Below are 25,285 nucleotides of genomic sequence, written 5' to 3' on the forward strand. Positions count from 1 at the left end.
CGAGCGTCTTCGCAATGACCTTGTAAAGACTATTGATCAAAGAGATGGGACGGAACTCCTCAATAGAAGCTGCTTCCTGTTTCTTTGGAATGAGTACAATGAAAGAAGTGTTCCCGCCTCTCGGAATTTTACCGTTTTGATGAAATTCCTTCATCACCAACATCAAATCATCTTTGATAATCATCCAAGAAGCTTTCCAAAAGGTGAAGTTGAAGCCGTCGGGGCCCGGGCTTTTATCTCCATCACATTCCCAGATGGCTGCCTTGACTTCCTCTTCCTCGAAGTACTACTATTGAGTGTTATTACGTCTTGTTTTAATACTTTATTTTTTAAAATGAAAATTAAAAATATACTAATAAACACTTAAATATAACTCATTATTTATTTGTTTTTGATAAATTAACCATATTAAATAAAGAAATTTGTGAATTGGCCCAAATATATAGACCGATAAGTCGAGAGAATTAAGGTTAAAAAATTTGTGTAGTCAGAATATTAAATTTAATAAATATAATATTTATATATCCTACATAGTATTGTTCGGTACTTTTTATAAGTTTATATATTTAGTGGAAAATATGTCATCACTAATAGTATTAGTATATTAGTTATAAACTTATTTGCACTAAAAGTTGCACTTATTCTTTTTCTTTTTTAATATTTATTTAAACAAACCTCTAAAGGGATAGATGAAGGATTAGACAGACCCCCAACCTGTAAATAAATATCAATCAGTATTTCATAAATGATGCTACCCAAAAGTGACAACGCTTAGAGAAATCAACAAGAAAAAACGAAAATCAAACAGATTAAAAACATATATATAAACGACGTAACTAAAAAATGACTACATCCAAAAAATATAGGAAAAAACATCAAACAAGACACAAACCAACTTGAACTAACTATCATCATGAAACTTAAATCTAGGATAACAAGTTGGTCCATCCTAATCAAAGCAAGAAAGCATCGAGGAGTACAAAAATAGTAAAAAATACATGTATAAATAGTTGATGTGTTCTCCCATTGTTCGTAACCTGACAGAATGTTGTTCATATAATATTAATAGAATGTCATAATATTTAGGGGTAATTGCCTGTAAATTCATAACGTTTACACATAATTGGTTTTTGCTCCTATTTTAAAAAAATTGCCTCTAAATACATAACCTTTCATTTTTGTCTCGTTTTTTTTCGGGGATCGATTTTTTCTTACGTCGGCACCGAAAATGACACGGTGGAAACCGGAATTGACACTGTGGCAGCCACAAATGACACCTTAGACATATTTTTGACATGTGAAAAAAAAATTAAAAAAAAAAACCCCACATCATCATCTTCCCCAACCTCCCCCATATCCAAACCCTAGTTTCCCTTCCCCCCACCAGCCGCCACCCCTGCCGCTACCATCACGGCCGACCGCCTATGTCCCTCTCAAGCTCTCTCTTCTATTCCCTTTCCGATTTTCCTATGAATTTCCGCCTGAGTCATCTCTCTCTCTCCCAAAATCAAACACCACAGTTCTCACGCATTGTGGCAAAACACCGTTGAATAACTCAGAGGGTCTCGTAATCTTCCTCAATATCGTCGCTGTCGGACAAATCGGGCAACATGGTACACAAGGGCTTCATCTTCAGAGGCTCTTCCCCCATATCCATGGGAACAGAGAAGCGATTCTAAATGCTTTGAACTAATTCAAGGTCATTGTCTTCATCTCCGTCGAATTCCCCGTCGGAAGAGGAAGCCTCCTTGGCAATGCCATCGGTGGCGGTTGTGGAGGCAGGCGTTTCACCGGTCAGCTGGCAAGCCCTTCTTAGCGCCTCCATGTCTTCGTTGAATCCATCGTCGGAGTCGGAGTCTTCTCCCTTAGGCGAAGACATCTTCAAATCTATTGCAATTTTGCCAACTCCCGACTAAGAACCGCCAACAATGGAAGAAGAAGGAGGGAGGATTTAAGTTGCAGACACAGAGAGAGGATTAAGGTTTGTGTGAAAGCCTTATACTTGAATCTTTTGTTCAAATTTCGCCGCCCCTCTTCCTATTCTGTGCGGATGGGAGAGGTGGCGGTAGCGGAGGGTGGGGGAAAGGGAAGGGGAGGGGGCGACGATGGTGGCGGCGGCAGAGGGTGGCGGCAACGGGTGGGGGAGGGGGGAATTAAGGTTTGGAGGTGGGGGAGGTTGGGGAAGATGATGATGTAGGTTTTTTTTCTTTTTTAATTTTTTTTTCCACATGTCAAAAATATGTCTAGGGTGTCATTTCCGGCTGCAACCATGTCACTTCCGGCGCCGGCGTACGAAAAAATCGGTCATTGGACAAAAAAGAGACAAAAATGAAAGGTTATGTATTTAGAGGCAGATTTTTTAAAATATGAGCAAAAACCAATTCCGTGCAAACATTATGGATTTACAGACAATTATCCCTAATATTTAATATGTTTAGCTATGTAGATAGAGTGAGAAATCACTTTATTCTAATAAGATATAAGATACATTATAGAACATAGAATGATTGATATTTACAGTTCAGATTTAATAGTTCGAAATCTACAAACAAAATAATGTAATGAACAAGTCAATAAATATATATAAATAAATCAAAAAAATATACGAACAAATTAATATAGTGAAATTTTCAACCCCTTCAGAATTTATTTATGTGTTACATAGATTTATTAGCTTGTTCGTTAATTCTATTTCACACGATAACTCTAAATAAATTAATATCAATTATATAAAATATAAATATCTAATATTTTAAATTTATTTTCATTTCTCATAAAAAAAATATCATTCCTTTATAGGTAAGGACGAAAAAAACTTAAATCCTTCCTAGATTTATTCGTATGGATTGTTGGGGACACGCAATCATTTATCCGAAATATGCCAGAGGGAAATAAAATATATTTAGTTTAATATGTGGACTGCATTTAACAAAAAATCTAAATTTTACTGAACAAATTGAGAAGTTTATTGCCCAATTTTCATTTTCTTCCTAAGATATAGAAAAATAATTAAAACATGTTTTTTGCCCATTTGATAGTTAAAGCCAGGGGCAGTGCAAATTTATATCTACTCCAATAATTGACTCAAAAAAGGAATCCGAAGAGACATGGAAATCAAACGTCTCAGCTTCAATCTCCTCATCCTTTTCTCCTTCATCACCTACACAAATGTAAGTATCGATCCACTTCTCTTACTGCTTTTATTTTGATATAATACACTTAAATATAACTCGTTATTTAATTTTTTTGATAAATTAACCATATTAAATAAATAAAAAAATGCAAGGTTGTTCCACAGGTGACTCGAATCCAAGATCTTTGGACTTATGCATTAACTTCTTACTATTTGGCTAACACATGCAATACATGCACTAATATAACTCGTTATTTATATCATGTGTCATTGTGATTAGGAATCAATCCGAAATTTATGAATTGACCCAAATAGACTGATAATTAACTCGAGAGAATTAGGGTTAAAAATTTTGTGTAGTCAAAATATTAAATTTAAGGGTTATGTATCAATTTCACCCCTAACGTGGAGGCCCCTGAAACGTTTAGCACCCTATGGACAAGGGTGTGTCAACTAAGCCCCTGAAGTCAATAATTTTCTTCAATTTTGCCCCTGACCATAACAGAGAGTTAACTCCGTCAGTTTTTTTTTTATTTTTTTTATTTTATTTTGTGGCCCTCCTCTCTCCTTCCCCAGCCACGTGATTTCCGGTGAGGTTATCGGCGATTTTCGGCCTAGGCCTCCTCTCTCCTTCCGAGTATGGGGATCTGGGGATTCGGGGCTTGACCCACCTGTTTCGATCTATGAGAAGAGGTAAGAGAGAGAGTCGGGAAGAGAGGGGGAGAGCGGCGACAACTTTTGCTGTTGTTGCCGGAGGTCGAAACTGGAGGCGAAGGCACGACCTATAGCTGCGTCATTGCTGGAGTTCACAGAGGGAGAATGAAATGGGTAGCTGCGTCATTGCTGGAGTTCACAGAGGGAGAAAAAGAGGGGTAGCTGGGTCCTTACCTGCTGAAGTCAGGGAGGAAGCTGGGAAGGTCTTGACAAGGGAGCTCAAGGATAGGCCGATGATTAGTCTGCAATGGTGTACATCTTGACCGCGCAGAAGGAGAAGTGGACTGACAAGGATAGGATTAGGTTTCCAGTGAGTTTGGTCAAGAAGAAGGTGTGGGTCCCAACACCAACAAAAAAAACAAATTAAAAATTAAAAAGTTAATGGTGTTAACTCTCCGTTAAGTCGGACGGCTTAATTGAAGAAAATTATTGACTTCGTGGGCTTAGTTGACACACCCTTGCCCATAGGGTGCTAAACGTTCCAGGGGCCTCCACGTTAGGAGTGAAATTGATACTTAACCCTAAATTTAATAAATATAATATTTATATATCCTACATAGTATTGTTCGGTACTTTTTATGAGTTTATATATTTAGTGAAAAATATGTCGTCACTGATAGTATTAGTATATTAGTTATAAACGTATTTGCACTAAAAATTCAAATGCTCACTCTAGAAATGCACTTATTCTTTTTCTTTTTTAATATTTATTTAAACAAACATGTGAATGGATGAGGGATTAGACAGATCTCCAATCTGTAAATAAACACTAACCATTATTTCATAAACAATGCTACCCAAAAGTGACAACGCCCAGAGAAATCAACAAGAAAAAATGAAAATCAAACGGATTAAAAACATATATATATTTCATTTTGAACAAGTCTATACATTTTACGAACAAATCAACATAACTAACGAACAGACGTATTTAGTAAAAGAAGAGAAAAACTCGCCACCAGCAGGACTCGAACCCGGGGCAAATTGCTGTTCATGCGGTATATTGATTTGTTCGTAAAAATTGTAGATCTGTTCGTTTTTATTTCACGAATTCTCTATTCTCTAAATATTTAGCATTCTCTGTTTAACTTTTCTATATATATATATATATATATATATATATATATATATATATATATAGAGAGAGAGAGAGAGAGATAACTAAAAAATGACTACATCCAAAAAATATAGGAAACAACATCAAACAAGACACAAACCAACATGAACTAACTATCATCATGAAATCTAAATCTAAAATTAGAATAATAAGTTGGTCCATCCTCATCAAAGCAAGAAAGTATTGAGGAGTACAAGAATAGTAAAAAAAAATACATATATAAATAGTTGATGTGTTCTCCCATTGTTCGTAACCTGATAGAATGTTGTTCATATAATATTAATAGAATGTCATAATATTTAATGTGTTTAGCTGTGTAGATTGTAACACCCCGCTTTTTCCTAGCTAAATTTAGAGTAATTTTGAACTTAGAAGTCAGGATTATTCACACCGGATATAAAGAAAATGAATTTATTTTAATTCCAACAAAAATGATTTACAAAAACATTTGTAAATTTAGTTATTAAATTTATATGCATTGCATATTTATTTATATTAAGCATTTAGCATCTACACGAGCTATTTATTTAAGCAAACACTGAACGATTATTACAGTTTTCATAGTACAACCCAGAAGACTTTTTATTTTATTCAATCACCTACCTCTCCACCACACTAATTTTTTTCCCTACCACCACTAATATTTTCTTTTCCCTACCACTAATCTTTTTCCCTACCACCACTAATATTTTCTTTTCCCTACCACTAATATTTTTCCCTACCATCACTAATTTGTTTTCATACCACTACGCTTTGTAAAAAAAAAAAAAGCTTTTAGTCATGCCCTTATATCCTTACTTCTCTCTGCACAACCAAAGTTGGAATTCATAGAAGCCTTTAAGCTCCAAGAGTAGTATCAAAGTAAGGGAGAGCGTGGGAAACCTAGGGCGTAAAGTTAGAGTGAAGATTGTGCTTCGAGGGTGAGTTTTCTTTGGTTTTTCTCAATAGAAAATGCTTTAAGACCATGGATTTTTACACATATGTGTGCTATATTATGTGAGGATATGTTTTATGATTTTGGATGATTATTTTGGTAGAGTTTATTGGGTGAAAAACCGTGCATGAGGTAAGGCAGCGAATCTGCCATAAGCACACTGCTCCGGCAGTGTATTGCAAGGCGATGCCAGCCATCCAAACGGTTCCCAAAAATTCCCAAATTAATTGTGTATCGTGTTTAATATGTTTTCTATACTATGGTAAAATTTAAGAATATTTAGAGCTCTCATGTTTTATTTATGAAATTTTAAACATCACTGCCCATCTGGAATATATTTTTGGTAAACCATCTTTGGGAGGCCATAAGTCAAGTTTAAATCGGTGAACATCTTTGAAACTTGAGTATGTCACTCTAGACTCCCGTATCTTTCTTTTGGAATTGGCCTCACCATTTTTGAGTAAGGAAAACAACCGGTATAAATTTTTGAAATCTAGTTCTTATTCCTTGAGCCATCCAGTAGGTTTAACAAACCTACGACTTTGAGGTCTCAAAGGCCGACTTAAATCTTTGATTCTCAAGCCTATCTTTCTACTGAATATTCACTGACATGTTGGGAACTTACTTGTTCAGTTTTAGAATTTTTGGTGAAGCCTAAAGTGGTTTTTCCGATTTATGTTTTGAATCTGCCAAACTTGAACTCTTTTTGTGCACTGAACTTTAGACAGTCATATCTTCTAAACCATGAATTGTCTTGGAGTAAATCCAACTGGAGAGTGTTATGATCTCTCCCTAGTTTCCGAATTGACCCTTGGGGTTCCCAGTGGAGTTTTGTAAAGGGAGATATGAATTTTTAAAGAAAGCCCACTGACTTGGTTGTAATCTGGAAATCTGAAATTTTTATATTTTTGTTTGTTAAATACCCATCTTTGAGAGGACATATCTTGCTCGTTTGAACTGTTTTTCATTTGATTCAAATTGGAGAATGATCCTTGAAATGTCTAGTTTCCAGAATGTCTTTTGGAGCCTTATTTGGAGATCCGAGGCAGATTTGGTGTCTGTTGCAAAACAATCCCTTAAGTGCTCAAGTTGTTGAATTATTTTCTATGTATCAAAGTTTATTTTAAAGGATGTTTCATGAAAGATTTAGTATATGTGCGTAACGAGTTTGGGGCTTTGATTTTTTTTATCTCACTTGGGCTTTTATTTTTAATTCAAAGTGGACTGCCTTATTAAATAAATTGGGCTGCATTTTTACTAAGAAAAATGACTTGGTTTAAATTTACTAATTAGACTCTGATAAAGTTTAATTATTTATTTCTTTAAAGAATGATTTCATATTAATATTAATTATTATTATGTGCATATTTTAAGTAATTACTTATTATATGCTAAGCATGACATGAAATTGCATTATATTTTGCAATAAAATTATTTATGATTTAATTGGTTTTTATTATAATTCCAATTATTAAAGAAAGATGAGTAAGAATATTGTTGGTGTTCTTAACTCAAGAGAAATGTTTTCAATTATTTATTTATTAAATTTTGAAAACCCGGCTAAGTGAATTATAAAATATTAAGCACTACACCATGACGTAAGATTAGCTTCACGAGACCTATTAAGAATAGAATTTCTTGTAGGCTTTGTGACCAGGGGGATTAGCGCTGCTTTCCCAAGACAGGTTTATATGTGATTATGATCTTCAGGCTTTGCCTAACCAGGTGGGCTTACTTTCCAAATGTACAAAGTATGATTGAGTTATTAAGCTCTAAATGTTTTCAATGAAATGCAATTTGTTTATTTAATGTAATGAAAACTGTTTATCCAATAAAATATTTTGTGCACTCTGCTCTGTTTAAGGCTCGCATAAGTTAATCGATCGAGGTTCTCTTATGACCTAACACGTTGTTTGAGAATTGTGTACACCTATTAGCTGACTCGGTGGGTTGATCTCCATTCGGGCACTAATCATGTATGAGGCGTTATAAGGGTGCTCGACGGGATGTGTTCCGGAGCATTGGGTCCCAAATGGGAACTTGACTGGGTTACGCCCTCAGATCAAGTAAAGCGGGAGATATGGATCCGTCGGTGGCTAAAAGGTCCGGGATCACAGCGAGTAACGGAAAGGGAGTGTGACATGTGCGCACAAGTGAAAAATGTTTTAACATGCTTAGAAGTACTTCTTTCATTTTAAAACCTTCTAAGTCATGTCAAGTATAATTGGATAAACTGCTCTTTACGAAAATAATGAAATGTTTCAGAAAATGCATGCCCACTAAGTACATTAGTACTTAGCCCAAAAATACTTTCAAATGTTTTCAGGTTGGCTGGCCGGTGCTGACGGGACGGAGCTGAGGCTAGAGATAAATTCCTATGTTAGACTTCCGTTGTAGCAATTACTCTTATACATCTTTTGTTTTCTCAACTTAAGATGACTTCATGTCGAGCTTAAATTTGAAATTCTAGTTTTATGTTAATGAATGTTGGTTGTCAGAAACATGAAACAAAACTTGTGATCCAAAGGGGCATAGCCCGACTCTCTATCTTATTATTCGGGTTTTAACAAGGTTGTTCCTTGTTTATTTCTATGAATTATTCACACCTCGATTATATTTATTCATTCAAGAATTGGGGTGTGACATAGATAGAGTGAGAAATCACTTTATTCTAATAAGAAATAAGATAAATTATAGAACATAGAATCATTGATATTTACGGTTCAAATTTAATAGTTTGAAATCTATGAACAAAATAATATAACAAACAAGTTAATAAAAATATATAAATAAATCAATAAAATATACGAACAAATTAATATAGTGAAATTTTTAACCCCATCAGAATTTATTTATGTGTTGCATAGATTTATTAGCTTGTTCGTTAATTCTATTTCACACGAGAACTCGAAATAAATTAATACTATCAATTATAAAATATAAATATCTAATATTTTAAATTTATTTTCATTTCTCATAAAAAAATATCATTCCTTTGTAGGTGAGGACCAAAAAAACTTAAATCCTCCCTAGATTTATTCGTATGGACTGTTGGGACACGCAATCATTTCTCCGAAATATGCCAGCGGGAAATAAAATATACTATTTAGTTTAATATGTGGACTGCATTTAACAAAAATCTAAATTTTACTGAACAAATTGAGAAGTTTCTTGCCCAATTTTCATTTTCTTCATAAGATATAGAAAAATAAATGAAACATTTGTTTTTTGCCCATTTGGTAGTTAAAGCCAGGGGCAGTCCCAATTTATATCTACTCCAATAATTGACTCAAAAAAAGGAATCCGAAGAGACATGGAAATCAAACGTCTCAGCTTCAATCTCCTCATCCTTTTCTCCTTCATCATCTACACAAATGTAAGTATCGAACCACTTCTCTTACTGCTTTCATTTTTTCAGTGTATTTCAACATCAATTCTGTAGATATTCATAAAGTATACATAAAGAAAGTTAGTGATTCGACTCATGTCTCAGAAAATCAAGATTCTTAAATTATTATATCAAATTTATGCCATATGTGGGTGTTTGTGGAACTATGTGTCTAACTCCTCACTATAAGCTACATCAGTTGAGTTTCCGAAGCCACAAGCGCGTTTACTTTGTAGGATTTGATAGATTTTGATGGATTGAAACTTTGTCCTTGATTATTTGTATGATTTAAGCTAGGTTGACTTGATTCATAAAAATATTTTATGAATGATTGAAAGTAAATGGAGTATAGTTGGGAAGCAGAGTGCAATAGTGGATTGAGTTGTTGATTTGCATAAGCAGGCAAATGCGTGGGATTGTGTTTACAGCATTTACGTGGAAACGGGCAATGTCCCATCGGGCGGAACAAGCTCTAACATAACCATCTTCCTAAGCGACAACAGCAAGGCCCAACTGCCCATCGTGAATCTGAAGGATTGGGGCTTAATGGGCCCCACCCACGACTACTTTGGGCACGGGGAAGTGGACCTCTTCGCCGGAAAAGGGCCGTGTTTACCTGGGCCCGTATGCAGCCTCATAATCGTGCTAGACGGCTACGATAGTTGGTATTGCGACTTTATCAACGTAACAACCGTAGGCGTTGCGCAATCGTGTTCGCAGAAGCATTTCGTGGTGAAGAAATGGCTTGATGTCAACAAGGGATCCGCAGTCATTCTTCAAGATGAGTGTTCAGATGACGATGATGATGATGATGATGATAGTCTTAAAAAACAGGTTTAATTCGTTGATTAGGATTTTGGAGTAATAATCTGTTTTGTGATTTGTGAGACGAGTGAGGGAGGGTATGTGTATTTGTCAATAAAGTTGTGGATTTCAATTCACCTTGCCATATGGATGGATCTATTACGTTGATCAGTGATAAGATTTGGTGCACCTCAATAATACGACGATACAAGATGTAATGGGCCTAAGACCTAAGGCCCGTTCTTAATGGGCCTACATCCAAACCCCATGATCGCAAACAAAGGCAAATTAGTTTGAATGGAGTTCGAAACGAACCCAAAAATAAAATCGTGTGGAAAAGTATTTCACTAATTCGTGTGCGATTTTGAGTTATTCATCTTCTAATCACCACGTATGTACTATTTTAATGATATGGATCTATACTGAAAATATATGTGCTTCGCTGCACTCTCGCCATCACAATTGTGATGTTTTTTTTTTAAATGGCTAAATTATTCAAAATAACCGAAACTATCAATTTATCTAAAAAAATAGTATGATATAGTAGTATATGTCATATACTATTAATAATATACTCACACTTTTAGATTTTCATCTTCTTCTCTTTTTTTTTTACTTCAATCTATTTTTCACGAATGAAAATGGTAATTTCGATTGATTATACAAAGATCGCTAACAAAAATTAACGATTGCATTCAGGGGCAGATCTTCTGAGGGGCTGCACTAGGCTCCAGCCCAATGCAAGTTGCAACCCAAAATTTTGTCCTATATATATATATTAAATATATTTAGCCTAATATCTATATAGTTCAGCTTTTAACCCAGTCCAACTTTCAGAAAAAGATAAAAAATATTTCAATATAGTAAGAAAAATTAGTTTATTCTTGTAGAAGATAGATAATTTTTTTTAAAAACTATATAAATGTAGTCTTTTCTATGCTTTCAATGCATATGTATTTAATCAATAAAAGGGAACAATTATTTATTATAGTCGGTGATCGAATTCTAGTCTTAAGTTCATTAAAATTCTATTAGAACATAAAAATAAATTGTATGAATTGTCTGAAAATTTGACTCGAGGGCTACCTCTTCCAAACCCCTATGCAATACTTCTAAGCTCCATACTTCAACAAATTCAATCCTCCCCTGTTGGTAAATGTTGAATCCGCCCTCAATTGCATTAGTGAGATATTAATGATAGTATAAGACTTTTTTGAGGCAAGTTGATGGTTGGGTTACTTTGAATAATTTAGCCAATTCAGAAATTCGATTTGATTATTTATTTATTTGAAGGGATGTTTTCAGTTTCGATTAAATAATCAATTATCCAAAGTATGCGGACCTACTTTTAACCCAAAGAAAAAGTCGGCAATCATGTCTCTTCTGGTAATTAAATCTTCACATATTTAGACATAAAATAATCAGCAACAGCAAACGCGCATAATTAGGTAATTAATTAGAGACATGTTTAAGAGAAAAAATGGTTTATACTTTTTTATTTTTTTATTTTTTTTAATTACCGACTATTTTAACTAAAGTTATGTTCTGCACGACAGCTGTTACGCACTCTAGCAACCATAATTAGTAGGCCCTTCAATCCCACTAATGATTGATTAAACAAAATTAAATACTTACCATCATTCTAGTCAAGAATTTGGAGGGAAAAGAAACTTCCACTGATATTCAAACGCCAAAACTTCTTTTTCTCAAGAAAAGAAAGAATCGTGCATAATTTACAAGGGAATTTCTTGAAAGAGTTGTTGTTTAAGAATGCCTTTCTTTTTTTTCTTTTTTTTCCTTTTCTCTAGACAAAAACAAATGCATTATCACAAGAAATCAAGAAATGATGAGACCCAAATGCTTCTTTGAATCCTATGCTTCATTCATTGTTTTGTCCTAAACGAGCAATCTTTCTGTGCTATTTCCTAATAAAAAGCATCAATTTTGTTTCCATTAATCTTGTGTTGTGTAGATTATGATCTGATGTGACCTTTGATTGATCTCTCTAACAAATCAAACTTGTCTCCTGCAATCTCAGTGGCTCTGGATCCATTCGTGTAGATTATGAAGGCCGGAAATGAGTTTAGCCCTTGGGATTTTGCTAAGGAAGGGTGATCTTCCACCTCCACCTACAACCACAACATCAACAAACCATTATAACTCAAAGAACTACTCTTGCAAAACCCCATTCTTGATTCATACCTTGAGAAATTTCACCCATGGATATCTCTCATAGAGTTGCTCTACAACTTGCAAGATTTTGGAGTCTACTGTCTTGGTAGAGAACAGAACAACACAAACACCTAAACATAAACCAAAAACCAAAAATAATTATGAAATGAAATGAATGTAGAGAGGGTAATAGAGTTGAGAAGAATGACCAGAAGAAGCCACAAAGTCCCTAAAATGCTCACTGCTGGCCACCACAAGCAAGCCAGCAGCTTCCCCGCCAGCACCGTTCAAATCCTGAGCGGCGCCGCCCTTCCTCAACTGCACCTCCGCCTCCTTCATCATCCTCACGATCTCCTCATTTTCCGGATTCTCCCTCAACAACGCCTCGCAGTCCTCCACGCAAGCCGCCCATTTCCCAATCTGAAAACCATTGCAAATCACTGCTCCAAAACAAGAAAATACTAGTAATAAGAGAAACAAACCTTGGCATAGCAATCAGCTCGTCTCAACCTGGCCTTGCTGTAGGAAGGGCGAACCTTAAGCGCCGCGTTGCAGTCGTCCACGGCCTTCTGGAACTGCCCCAGCTTCGACCTGCACGCGCCTCTGTTGCACAACAGAAGTGCATTGTGCGGATCATGGCTCAGCCCTTCGCCATATGCAATGCACGCCTCCGAATACCTCGCTGCCTTAAACAGCTCGTTGCCATTGCACCTCGCCGCTGCCACCGCCCGAGCCTTCCTCAGCACCGCACTCGCCTCCTTGCTCTTCGGGTCCAGCTTGGCTGCTGCCTCTGCTGCTGCCACACTTTCATCAAACCTTCCTGCAACTAAGTGAACCTCAGATTGGAACACCAGCAAGCTCGAGCTTCCGATTGGCCCGAAGAACTTCGTGCACAGATCCACCTCGAATTTCGGGCTTTTCTCCATTGTTTCAATGGCTTCTCCATGCTTGTTCATCTTCAACAACGCCTCAGCTCGCAATCCAAATATCTTCATACAAGAAAAACTAATATAAAAAACTTTGGTTTTTTTTTTTTTTGCATAGTAGCAAATTTGTTGATGACGAGATTTCTCACCGACGGCGCAGAATCGGCGCCTGCGTCTACAGCTAGAACCGATTCCTTCAACAGAGTGGTCCAATCTCTGTGCCTCTTGGCGTCGGTGCATTTATTCAAATGAATGAGAACTTGGTTAGCTCTGTTGATGGCGTCGGGGTCGGCGTCGGAGCCGGCCTGCTTGAAATGGTAGAGAGCCCTCTCAGCCTCCCCCAATCTATTGAAATCGATGAGAAAGATTATTAAGAGAGGATGAGAAAGGTGAAAAAAAGGGATGGTGGCAATGACCTGAGATAAATAAGGGCCAATCTGTTGTGAGCTCGTTGATAGAAGGGGTCAATGCGGATGGCCTCTCGGCACTCGAGGGCGGCTTCTAGAAGCTTCCCGAGGGCGACGAGGGCGGCGCTCTTGTTGCTCCTGTAGGAGGCCTTGTCGGGGTCGATGGAGATGGCGGCGTCGTAAAGCGACAGAGCTTCTGCGAATCTGCCGTTGCGGTAGTCTTCGTTGCCGAGCATCTTCAGCTCTTCCGGGTCCATTCTCGTCGACAGGGCCCGGCACAGGGACACGGGCTTCGCCACCACGTTCCCCATCACGCTCGTCGAGTATTTGGGGTTCTCCGCCGCCGCGGCATTGCCGTTTCCGCCCTGCCGGAGGTTTCCCAAGTTGCCGAATAGCATGAGATTGCTGGACGACGCACGGACCAAGCCGGCGCCGCCGCCTCTGGACGTCCGCTGGTAGTCCGTGATCATGCTCTCCAGCTCGCCAGAGAGCCCGAATCCCGGCCCGGCCTGCGGGGCTTTTCTTGCATTGGTGTGGGCGGCGGCATTGATGTTGTGAGCTGTGGGATTATGGTGCTGATGGGAAATGGCGTGGCGTTTGCCGGGACGTTCGATGATTTTATCGTCGTTTCGGATTTTCCGGGAGGGGGTGCTGGGGTAACGGGAGACGCGGCTGAGGGGGGCGGAGGGGAGGGAGCCGGTGGAGGTGGAGCGCCGCGGCTGTATGTTGCGGCGCCCGAAGACGAGGTGGAAGAGGCCGCAGCCGGAGTGTTTGTGAGCTGGAGCGTTGTCTCCCATGATGAAGAATTTGTTGGTATAGCTATGTGGAAGAAAGAAATGAAAGGGTTGCGGTGGATGTGCATGGGGTGTATAAAGGCATAATGAGGGAGGGGTTTGATATTAGTATATAATTCAAGTTGGAAACTTGTAGGCCAAGAGATGGAAGAAAGTTAATGTCCCATTTCCACCAAATCTAGAGTTGAAAAAGCAGGGTTAGAGAGGGAGAGAGGAGAATGTTTTTTTGATTTCATAGCCTCGTGTTCAAGGCATTACAAAAAAACATTTATTCTCTAGTCCTCTCTCCCCTCTCTCTGAAAGAGATAATGGCATCCGAGAGAAAGAGGGTAAAAAGAAAAGAGGGAAATGGGAGATACTTTTTATCTTCTTGTGTAATGGTGCACATTGTCTTTGGACCAAAAAGAGGACTCCTTAAGACTCGGTCGTGGAAGAGATGACATTCTCTACATTTATTACCCAAAATATAGTGAATCAGGAATTTCGATTTCTTATTTTAATCCGCTACTTTATTTTGGGTCTTCCTCTTATATTCCTACCTAAGTTCAAAATCTGCCCAAATATCCATATAATTTTGTTTCAAATGTAAGGCGTATTTGAATATGATTATCGTAAAATGATCGGTATGAATCTTTGTGATTATATACATTTTAATCATAATAGTTTGTTATCTGAAATACAAGTAGTTAGAACAAAGGATGTAAGCTCCCTTGTTCATATTGCTTATCAGTGATGGTATAAAATATTTTTGAGTATTTGACATGAATTAAATTATACGTACAAGAAACAGAAAGGAAAGGGGGATCTTTGTTGATTATGATAGTGTTAGAGAGGAGGAGTTCACGTCTTGTAGTTAGGTGTGATTCATCAACACACGTATATATAAAACCCTTCCTAACAGCTGTTACCCAATGAATGTTGTTTTTCAAGTTTGACTTGCACTTGCTACATTCATGTTTCTCCTCCTTGCTCCGTCAAACAAATAATTTTCACAAAAAAATTGAGATTTATCTGAATACGAACACTTTGTTCGACGACATATTGATCATATTAATACTCCCCTATGCTTCCACAAGAAATGATTTCATAGTATTTGGATTCGGATATTGGTTTGTGTAAAGTTCTTGAACCATCAGAATCACATGAGATAATTCATAATATATACTTCCCCTATACATAAAAAGTCTGGATCTTTTATCATTATGAATTTATGATCCATCCACAATAAATATATTATTTTCATTTTAGTACACATATCTATATACTTTCAACCCATTTCACACTTAAAATTTATTTAAAAAAAATAACTAATCTTCACAAATCATTAATTAATTATCTACCAAATCAACTTTGATAATCTCTTTCTTCACTTTGTACAAAATTTTCAACTATTTATTAAAACTTGTGCTATCCAAATTAGTTACACCACATTTTTATGGACAAAAAGAGTAATATTTTACAAGATAACAATAGTAATTACTTGAATGTGCGACATAAGTCATGTTTTGATATTATAGCTACAAAATATGGGATTGTGCGGAGAAGAAAAATTGACATTAAAAACTCATTCGTTTTACGTTGTACATAGCCAGCATGATACAATGTAAGAACTGTACAGTTACCCATCTTTTATTAACTAACACTTCTACCTGGGTAATTAAATACAATATATATATATATATATATATGAATTGGTTATTATAAAAATTATATTTATCGTGAAAATGAGAACACCGAACTAGATGTATAAAATTACTGAATTTGCAGTGCAATTTAAAGAACTCAAAAAAAAAAAAATATATCGTACCATGTTGAATTCGAAGTCAGGTGCTGCATTCAATCATCAAGGAGATACATCCACCATAGATATTAATGATCGAAGAGCTAAGAATAGTTCTCCGTTTTCACAATAATTAAGAGACCTCATTTGAACCATTCCCAAGAAATGGTATTCCAATAAATGGTATTCTAAACAGTCAATTTGGAGACCTAGTATTAGAGAACCAACGCAATTATACACCAACTAATCTCAATTTTCACAAAAATGATCTCCGTTACTAGCAATCAAATTGCAGACCAAATAGCACGCACTTAAACGAATGCATTCGAATAATGGATGCCCTGCCTAGTTCACAGTACTAACAAAAAACTGAACGGTGAGGTAATTTCCTTAGGAAAAAAAATACTGCTAAGAAATAAGGCCCTTACACTGGCAAAATAGAACAGATCAAATGCGTGGCTCAGCAATTGCAGTTTTCTTGATCTCTTTGGCTACGGCCTCCGACAGTTCCTCGGCGTTATACTCGATGCCAAAGGATCTCGAGACCTCCATACCCGGGTTCATCAAGTACCTGTCCATGATTAGAGAATAGTAGTAACGGTTCAAATGGATAGTTGAAGCATTTTAGCATAAAATTTAGGACATAAGGTGTGAAGAATGCCGATTACATGTTGTGAGAAGACTCTATGAGATAATCATCTCCTTCTTCATCAACCTTTCTAAAGAACACCCGGTATTCTTGAGCCATTTGCCTTATTGCAGCAGCTGGTCCAGTCAAACCCACTATTCTTGAGTCAAATTCTGCAGTTCGTGCCAAAGGGAAATTGATAAACTTATCGTGTGCTTAATTTGACAAGCAGCAGTGAAACCACATCAGAAAGTTAAAGGTCACATAATTCAAAAAATTGTGATGGTTAAAAAGAATCTAACCAAGAATAACTCACCTTGAATATAAGCACGAAGATGTGAGGGGGTGTCCCGCTGAGGGTCAATAGTGACAAATATGGGCAAGACCTTGATATTCTGCTTCGATTCTTTTAGTGAACTCAAACATTTCAGTTACAAAACATAGATACAATAGATCATTCAATTCGAGCCAAAGTAGAAGAGTAGAACCTAAGATATTAATTGCGTTGGCCATCTTTCGCAGTTCTGCAGGCCCAACATCAGGGGAGGAAGTATAGCCGAAATAAAGAAGAACCCAATTCCCCAGAAGATTCTTTTCAGTCACAAGCCGACCTTCTGTATCAATTAAACTAAAAGGGCCACCTATTATCGGCCCTTGAAAGGCACTTCGCTCAAATTTTACACCCTTGCCTATCACAAGTTTAAAAGATTGTGTTACATCATACGCACTCACTTCAGTGTAGCAAAGACAGTGTAAGAACGACTACATTAGCCACCAATTTTTAATTATCTGAGGAATTAGGTTAACCAAAGTTATTTTGGATTCCAATAAGGTAACATGTAATAGGAAATAGGAAATCCTTTAAAAATTGATCCAGTGCAATTTATATCTAATAGGAAACTCATAAAAAGTAGCCCCATGCAATTTATTGAAAGAATTACCAGTTAGAACAAACAACATGCTACTGATAAATCATCCCCAAGTAAAAGAGGTAATAGATTATTTAAATAGACCAAAATTCACTTCATCATCAGAGATCCCATCTCGGAATTCTGGAAGTTGTGATTAGATTGTTGCATCCAGAAGATAAGCCTTAATTTGAAAATATATATATAGCAGGACATGCATATACTTGAAGCTGATAATTCGGATAGTATAACACAGATTACCTTTAAGCACAGCTCTCCTTTCATCATTATAGTGAACGAGACAAAACAACCCACCAATTCCACCTAAAGCCAAACCAGGCTGCACAAATAAATCTGAGATGAAGGGAATGAACAGAGAGGCATTTCATAAAGAGGTTGAAGATGACATAGATACTGAGCATCTTGAAAGAGATGGAGGACACGATATCATACAATTAGAAAAGATCTCCAGTTAGTCCCAGCTTGTTCAGGTAACGGAGAAGTCTTAATACTGTTTGTGGACCTTGTTTTGCTACAATAGTATCTGTTAGATAAACCATACCTACACAGAATTATCACCAAAATCAGAGGCAGCCAGACATTGCAACATGCAAGTGGACTCATCATATGATGAGATGGAGCAATGAAATCTTTATAGAGTAATACTGAAAGCTGATTCAACATCCAAAATCACTTTCACAAGTCTACTCACCTTATAAAATAAAGAATAAAAATTTAAATGCATGTCTATTTTTTACAACAAAGTTTTCACAAGGCTCAGCCCAGGATATGTGAAACAGTAATCTTCACGACAACATAAAATAGGTCGGTGCTGAGTACTTTTCCTTTTTAAGAATATAGATCAAATATCAATTTACCAATACATTCCACATAACATTGCTGCTTCATCAAAGGCAGGTTAAAATCACAAAGTAGGCCATGTACAAAGAACTGAAAAGGAGAATACACACTTCGTGAAACAGTTCAGACCCTCATGATCTGCCACCATTGTTTGTTTAGTCAATGGATGAGAAGATAAATTTTTTGAGGCGGGCCTTCTGGACATTGATGAGAAAAATCTCTTTGACAAACCAAACCTGAGAAAAGGCATTGAAATACACTTAGATATTAGTGAATATGAAAGGTTCTAATAAGCTAGTCTATGGAGTATGGGGTATGCTCTCTCATGTGAGCATCACTATTGTATGTTTCAACCACCAGGCAATGACAAATCCATGTGAACATCACCAATTTAAGTGTCCATCACCATTCAGCACGTCATAAATAAGTTCAGATTCCTCTATTCCCAAATTCATCATTCTTCCTTATCAATGAAAATTAAAAAAGCTGTCAACACATTCCACCAGTGTAATCCATCTTTACTTTTCTCCTTCAACTAACAGTCAACTAGCCTCTCACAAACTCATACCATGAAAAAACAGCTAAATGTGATCTTCCAATCAACAACATCAAATTTACAACTCTAAAATCATTGCTCAAAATGCGCTTCCTTGCAGATCAAAACGAGAGCAGTAGCACTACATACATATAGCATTTCAGCATATGCTGCGGATTCCAAACTAAAATTTAAAAACGCAACTGAAATATAAGCAACATATTTTAGAAAATGCTAAAACCAACGAAAAAAATTACCCTTTGAAAACCTGGAGAGATGATTCCGCATGGTTTTTGGCAGCGAAGACAGCTTTAGATAGCAATGGCATTTTTCCGCTTCTTTTCTCTGAATTCTCTGTTTGATACGATTAACCTACAAATTACTACTACTACCTCAGCACAAAAGGGAGAAAAAACCTAATAAATTCCGTTCAATTGAACCAAGAAATTTCATGTCTGTGATATCAATTATATGGATAAATAGGTAAAAATTGAAATTTGTTCAGCAGGTGTAGCTGACGCCGTCTGCATTAGCTTTCTTTTTCTTCAAGAACAAGTCAGAGCCAGCGTAGCCCAAATATCAGGGTGGATTTAATGGGCTTTTTATTTTTAAAGCATTATTATCGAGTCCGGATTTATAGAATATGGACCTTCAAAATTGAACGCATATAATCAATGGGCTTTCTATTGGGCCGTCAAAGGTCCGAGCAAATATAAAAACAACATTACTGTAGGCGTTGTGATGGTGTGTGAAGCCTATGATGCCTCTTTCCTAATCACACTGCGGGCGCCGGCTTCTAGATTGTATGATTGAAACTTTTTTTCAATTTTGGGCTATATTATTTGTTAAAATTAATTTAAAGATATTTATTATTTTTAGGATATTAATATTAATAATATCATTAATATATTATTAAAAGATATCTTAATTTAAATATCTTTAATGTTATATCTTAATTTAGGATATTATTTGGGCTCCTTAATATCTTCTATATTAATATTCATTGATATCTTTATTATTTTTTGGGCTCGTTTGTTATATATGATAAGGGTGGGATGTATATTTATAGTACTCTAATATGTTGTTTGCATCAAATTTAAAGTTCTTTATAAATTAATGGTCCGTTATCAATTATTCATATCTTTTTTTTATTTTGTATCATACTTGAGAGATGTGATAGCGTAACACATTTTTATATATATTACCAAACATGATGTTGATATCTAATAAACTAATAGACATCTCAGTCAAAGATATAACACATTATTCCATGCCACATAGCAAACGAGCCCTTTATATATAAAAGTTATAGTGAATGATATAAGGGCTATAAATAGAATTATCCTGTTGAATGAAATAAGGGCTTTCTAGGCACTCAACAAGATGAATTTCGATTGGGATGGAGTTGGGCAAGCAAGAAAGCTAGAGATCCAAGTATTGGAGGAGATTGGGCGTGAGTCCTATGATAATGTCGTTCTCTACAAGGAGAGGATGAAGAAAGTTCACGATGCAAAAAGCAGCTTGACTTTGGGCAACAAGTATTGTTGTACCAAACACACTTCAAAATTTCCATAGGAAATCTCGAGACTAGTTGGGCAGGATCGTTCGAAGTTCAAACTCAATTTTCAAATGAAGTTGTGGACGTTAAGAACCCAAAGACAAGCAAGATATTCAAAGTTAGCGGGCAACGACTGAAGGCATACTATGGGCATAAACCAATGATTTGAAGGAGTTATAAAAACTCTTCACCAATAATGACTTTTGAATGAGGTAATCACGTCATGCCCATGACGATAAATAGGGCATTGGCCAAGAGGTAACTTGGTATCTTTCCTTATATAGTTAGTTCTTTGATTTTGTTTTTGTTCTTGTTTAGGCCATAACTCTGTATTGAGGTTTTTTTTTTTTCTCACAAAGTGTGTTTTGTCGTATTGTTCATAAGTGTTCAGGCAAAAGATCATCGCGAAAATAAAGGAGGAACGAAAATCTGCTTTAAGGGTAGAAGGGTTATCTTATGGACATAGGGCACTGATAACCACCTGACACCGATGTCAAATCAGCAGGCGGTTGTTAGAGATACTTAAACCCTGTAACCGCCTAATACCACTACCCATTTTCCCCACTCTATCTCTGTAACTCCCAACTTCCACGATCCTCTCTCCCCTACCCCTATACAAAAACGACCACCACCATCATCAATGGTTTCCACACGCCCTAAAAATAAAATCCATCCCATCCCATCGGGCACCAAAATTGATCAATTGGAGAATTGCAACCCACGCCAAATTACATCCCTCCATGGAAAACACATTTGTCTACCTCCACTCAAAATACACCATTCCTAACAGTCCTTCGGCCGTGTTGTAGGAGGCCACCGACCAGTTCACCATGGAGATCGAAAACCTATCACTCCTCGCCCCAAAGGGCATAGGATCAAGAACCTGATGCTCTGAATTTGCCATTGAATCTTGGCTTACAGCCTGTTTGGAAGATGAATAGCAGCAATGTTATCTTGTACAAAGAGTAGTACATCATCAGAAGTATGATTCAAAAAATAAGGCTTAATTTTCGGAACCTTCTTAATCAAGCACAACAACTCGATCATAAGTAAGCCTACCCAACACCTGTCTTGCAACAAAAGTTCTTGGAGAAGTATTTCCTTCCACTCGCATTCAGAACCTGAGTACAAGTATAAGTAACATCAAGATATCACATGGGAATCCCTAAATGATTATTGGAGAATGTTTAAACATATGCTTGCCAAGTGCCCACACCAGATACCAGAGCATGATTTTTTCCGATAGTTTGTGGGAGGAATGTTGAGGCAAGATAAATAATAGTTGCATGGTAACATTCACAATTGTTAGACGGAGAGACATAATTGTCTCAATTTATAAACGTTAGAGACCTAATTGTACAAAACATAACGTTAGGGGCCCATTTATTTTTTTGTTATAACGTTAGGGGTGTATCTACTTAACTATAAAATTAATTTATAGATCAAATACTTAAATATATCACAAATTATTTTTAGTTCCATTTCATACTATCAATTTTGACAAATTAATATACAAACTACGAAAAATATGCATTTTTATTATCGGAACAATTTTTCGGCACCTAAAAATCGAGAAGGACTTTCACAAATTTGACGTAAAGTACATATAAAAAGTTAAATTTCAAATCAATTTTAAAATGACATCGTTGAATATACGTGTATTTTTTGGCATCTAAAAGTTGAGTAGAATTTTTAATTTTTTCTTTTCTTTTTTTTGAGAATTACAAGAGGTTAATATATAATCAAATCAGTAACTCGCACGCAGGTGAGACCTCTACACCACACAAATATGGGAAAATAATCGCACGCAGGCGGAACACTACCCACACAAAAATGGGAAAACTACCCTCACGCACGCGAGATTGAACGCAAAACATTTCACAAATGAGAGTTTTTGGATGCCTCAACTTTACCGCTTGAGTTAAGTCTCATCACCTATTTTTTTCTTTTCTTGTCATTAAAAAGTTCATCTTCACACATGTATTTTTCCACATACGCAATAATTCTATTCAACTTAAAAGTTGTCGAAAAATTAAAGAATGATAAAATACATAATTAAATTTTATATAATTGAAATATTGAATATTCAAAATTAGTAATTCAATATAGAATTGAAAATTAATAACAATTTTAAATATATATTTTTGAATATTTATTCGACTTCAGAATTGGCGAATGGTAATCATCAACGTAAGATTCAGTAAAAGGCAAAAAATATGGGTCAAATATTCAACCTGCAATTTTGTCAAAATTCATAAAATGTAGTAGTGTGTGGCTGTGTGTATCTCACTGGACAGTCAACGCCTAGAACCAATGCCAATTACCATTCTTGACTGCACCTCATCTTTTTCTCTGTTTTTATTTTTCTTGATAAATTCGATTTTCCATTCAACAATTTGAAAATGGCTCTTGCCCAATTATCGATGCCATTTTTCCAATACTATCCACTATTAGACTACTCTTTGGAATGACATGTTTTCTAACATTGACCAATTTATTTAAATCTATATAATATTCTCTCTCTCTCCTTTCATGGTGACGGCATATAACCGGCCGTAAGCCTCCTTTTCTGTTTGTGAGTCTTAGTGTTGGACATATGGCGACGGCGTCTCACCGGCCTTTTGCCTTCCTTTTCTGTTTGTTTGGTTTTCGTTGTGGGCATTTGGCGACGGCGTATCACCGGCCTTTTGCCTACTGTGTTGGTTTTTTTTTTTTTTTTTGGTTCTGTTGGTTTGAGCCGGGTTGGTTTGGGGACGATGGTTAGGTCGGAGTTCCTGAAACTTTCCCTTCCGCTCTTCCTTCTCTTGTCGTTTCTTTGGTCGTCTAGACGGGTACTCTTTTTCCTTCTTACGGTTTTTCCCTTTGGGTTTTCCGTAGGAAGGTTTTAATGAGGCTCGGCCCTTAGTCTGTTTTCTTGTGATTTCAAGGGTTTTATGTTTTTTGTTTTTTCTTTTTATATATAATCGCAATTTAATAATATTCTCTCTCTCTCTCTCTCTCCCTCTAACTTATACTATTTATTTTAGATTATCCCATTATAAGTAGCTTATTTTCATAAATGATAAAATTTAATTTATGAAAAATATAAATTTTATCACTATTAATTATTTTACACTTTCTTCTTATTTTACGTGTAACAAAGTAACTCGTCATTTTTAATGGGACGAATGGAGTCAGTGGAGTTTTTTCTCCGATTTTTTCTTTTTTTCCTCTCTCTTCTCCTACCATTTTTTATTTTTATTTTTCCTCCCTCTCTTTTTTATAATATAACTATTTTCTAAATATCATCAAATTTGATTTATAAAGAAATATTTAATATGCATCTTAAATTAATTTTGTGATAAGATCATTAATATGATATAAAAATCATCCAAAATAAATTTAAAACTAATAAGTTATGAAAATTTTAAAACATTTTATTTTCTCTCTTCGTTAAAATTTTATAATTTTTTTATTTATATGTGTGTATGAAAATATTTATTTATTTATTATAATGTGTAATGCTACTTTTTATTATCAAATGATTTAAAATTATTTAATAACTATAAGTATTGTTAACTTTTATACAAAGTTGAAAATTTGCATTTTTAAATTCAGGATATTATTGCGCAGTTGATGTAGATTACTTTTATCTTACTTTTAAAACATATTATGCATTTATATATATTTTGGTTTTATTTAATATTTATATTTATTTATTTAAATATATATGTTAGGTCCGGAGGGTCTCGAATAGGTGTATGGGGGGGGGGAATACACCTATAGGCTATTTTCGCAAATCAGAGGGATCTTAAGATAGAGATCAAAACGAAACTTTACACACAAACTAAGACGCATGTTTACTGAAAAGAGTTTTGACCAAACATGGTTGACGACTGATACTGAAATACTCTTCAGTAATGAGTTATCAATTAAGTCACTGGAACTTAACTGATGCACGTTAAGGCTTCAGTCGAGTTTGCTAAAACAGAGATGTTATAAATCTTCCTGACTATCAGATGATAGATCAGTCAGACTGATAACATACGCAGCGGAAATACTTTTGTTTCGTAATAGCCTTTGTTGAGCACGTTGTTAGTCTTAGGTTTCTCTTTGTATTTAATCAGTATTCAGTTTATCAATTGTAAGAACACAAGTAGGAAAGTAAAACTGAAAGATGTAAATAATACATAGATTTTTACGTGGTTCGGAAAACACTTCCTACATCCACGGTCGGTTGATCAGACCAACAACTTTACTCCGCAAGTGCTTACGGGTGCACTGCAAACCTATCTGTCTGCTTAGCCGGGTGCACACAACCGAATCAACTGAAGATCCAATCTTCAGTACCAACACTGCACTTGCGTTGGATTTCTCACTCCTAGCACGAACTGGCACTAGGATCTCACAGAGTCAGAGTACCTTCCTGAACTTCTTTTCAACTCAAACACTCGATTCTATCGGTCGAAGGGAGGTTTGAAATCTTGTCAACTAAACTCCAAAGAACAAGTTCTTTGGAGTTAGTTTTGACCTAGGCTCTGGATAAACAGGGGTATGCCTAAGGTCTAAGAGAATGTATGTAATCAACAATGACTGATTTTTGGCTTTGGTATTCTCTTCTTCGATTCAAGCTTTGGAGAGGTTAAG

At 36.1% G+C, this 25,285-nt stretch overlaps 3 protein-coding genes and 1 long non-coding RNA gene across 5 annotated transcripts; 2 read left to right on the top strand and 2 right to left on the bottom strand.

Annotated features, from left to right (window-relative positions):
- Positions 1-5,739: 5,739 nt before the first annotated feature.
- Positions 5,740-8,516, top strand: LOC131001447 (uncharacterized). Of its 2 annotated transcripts, XR_009093935.1 has the most exons (3): positions 5,740-5,884; positions 7,543-7,623; positions 8,225-8,516. It is a non-coding gene; the product is annotated as an uncharacterized LOC131001447 (long non-coding RNA). The 2 variants fall into 2 exon arrangements; XR_009093934.1 differs by having other exon boundaries at positions 5,740-7,623.
- Positions 8,517-8,952: 436 nt separating this feature from the next.
- Positions 8,953-10,235, top strand: LOC131001441 (PLAT domain-containing protein 3-like). Its single transcript, XM_057927839.1, has 2 exons — positions 8,953-9,274; positions 9,689-10,235. Exons 1-2 carry the CDS (start codon positions 9,212-9,214, stop codon positions 10,124-10,126), a joined length of 501 nt encoding a protein of 166 aa, XP_057783822.1. The 5' UTR covers positions 8,953-9,211; the 3' UTR covers positions 10,127-10,235.
- Positions 10,236-11,743: 1,508 nt separating this feature from the next.
- LOC131001415 (inactive TPR repeat-containing thioredoxin TTL3-like) lies at positions 11,744-14,807 on the bottom strand. The gene is made up of 6 exons (XM_057927801.1): positions 13,605-14,807; positions 13,338-13,533; positions 12,745-13,251; positions 12,472-12,682; positions 12,293-12,393; positions 11,744-12,219 (listed from the first exon to the last, which is right to left on the bottom strand). The coding sequence occupies exons 1-6, from the start codon at positions 14,390-14,392 to the stop codon at positions 12,064-12,066; spliced, it is 1,959 nt and encodes a 652-aa protein (XP_057783784.1). The 5' UTR covers positions 14,393-14,807; the 3' UTR covers positions 11,744-12,063.
- A 1,508-nt stretch (positions 14,808-16,315) lies between these two features.
- LOC131001429 (protein SCO1 homolog 2, mitochondrial) lies at positions 16,316-19,717 on the bottom strand. The gene is made up of 8 exons (XM_057927827.1): positions 19,359-19,717; positions 18,677-18,802; positions 18,159-18,267; positions 17,967-18,045; positions 17,286-17,486; positions 17,114-17,203; positions 16,838-16,970; positions 16,316-16,740 (listed from the first exon to the last, which is right to left on the bottom strand). Exons 1-8 carry the CDS (start codon positions 19,427-19,429, stop codon positions 16,617-16,619), a joined length of 933 nt encoding a protein of 310 aa, XP_057783810.1. The 5' UTR covers positions 19,430-19,717; the 3' UTR covers positions 16,316-16,616.
- Between the last annotated feature and the right edge of the window lie 5,568 nt (positions 19,718-25,285).

The sequence above is a fragment of the Salvia miltiorrhiza genome, chromosome 8 (genome assembly GCF_028751815.1).
Source record: "Salvia miltiorrhiza cultivar Shanhuang (shh) chromosome 8, IMPLAD_Smil_shh, whole genome shotgun sequence".
Classification (NCBI taxonomy): domain Eukaryota; kingdom Viridiplantae; phylum Streptophyta; class Magnoliopsida; order Lamiales; family Lamiaceae; genus Salvia; species Salvia miltiorrhiza.

What these genes read in the sequence shown, in the direction of transcription:
- LOC131001441 (XM_057927839.1), top strand. Translation starts at nt 9,212, where the DNA reads ATGGAAATCAAACGTCTCAGCTTCAATCTCCTCATCCTTTTCTCCTTC. An exon ending in CCTTCATCATCTACACAAAT is followed by an intron (nt 9,275 to 9,688) that starts GTAAGTATCGAA and finishes TTGCATAAGCAG; the next exon opens with GCAAATGCGTGGGATTGTGT.
- LOC131001415 (XM_057927801.1), bottom strand. Translation starts at nt 14,392, where the DNA reads ATGGGAGACAACGCTCCAGCTCACAAACACTCCGGCTGCGGCCTCTTC. An exon ending in GGACTTTGTGGCTTCTTCTG is followed by an intron (nt 12,394 to 12,471) that starts GTCATTCTTCTC and finishes GTTTATGTTTAG; the next exon opens with GTGTTTGTGTTGTTCTGTTC. An exon ending in CATGGGTGAAATTTCTCAAG is followed by an intron (nt 12,220 to 12,292) that starts GTATGAATCAAG and finishes TTGTGGTTGTAG; the next exon opens with GTGGAGGTGGAAGATCACCC.
- LOC131001429 (XM_057927827.1), bottom strand. Translation starts at nt 19,429, where the DNA reads ATGCCATTGCTATCTAAAGCTGTCTTCGCTGCCAAAAACCATGCGGAA. An exon ending in GGTCTGAACTGTTTCACGAA is followed by an intron (nt 18,268 to 18,676) that starts GTGTGTATTCTC and finishes AATTCTGTGTAG; the next exon opens with GTATGGTTTATCTAACAGAT. An exon ending in ATAGAGTCTTCTCACAACAT is followed by an intron (nt 16,741 to 16,837) that starts GTAATCGGCATT and finishes AATCATGGACAG; the next exon opens with GTACTTGATGAACCCGGGTA.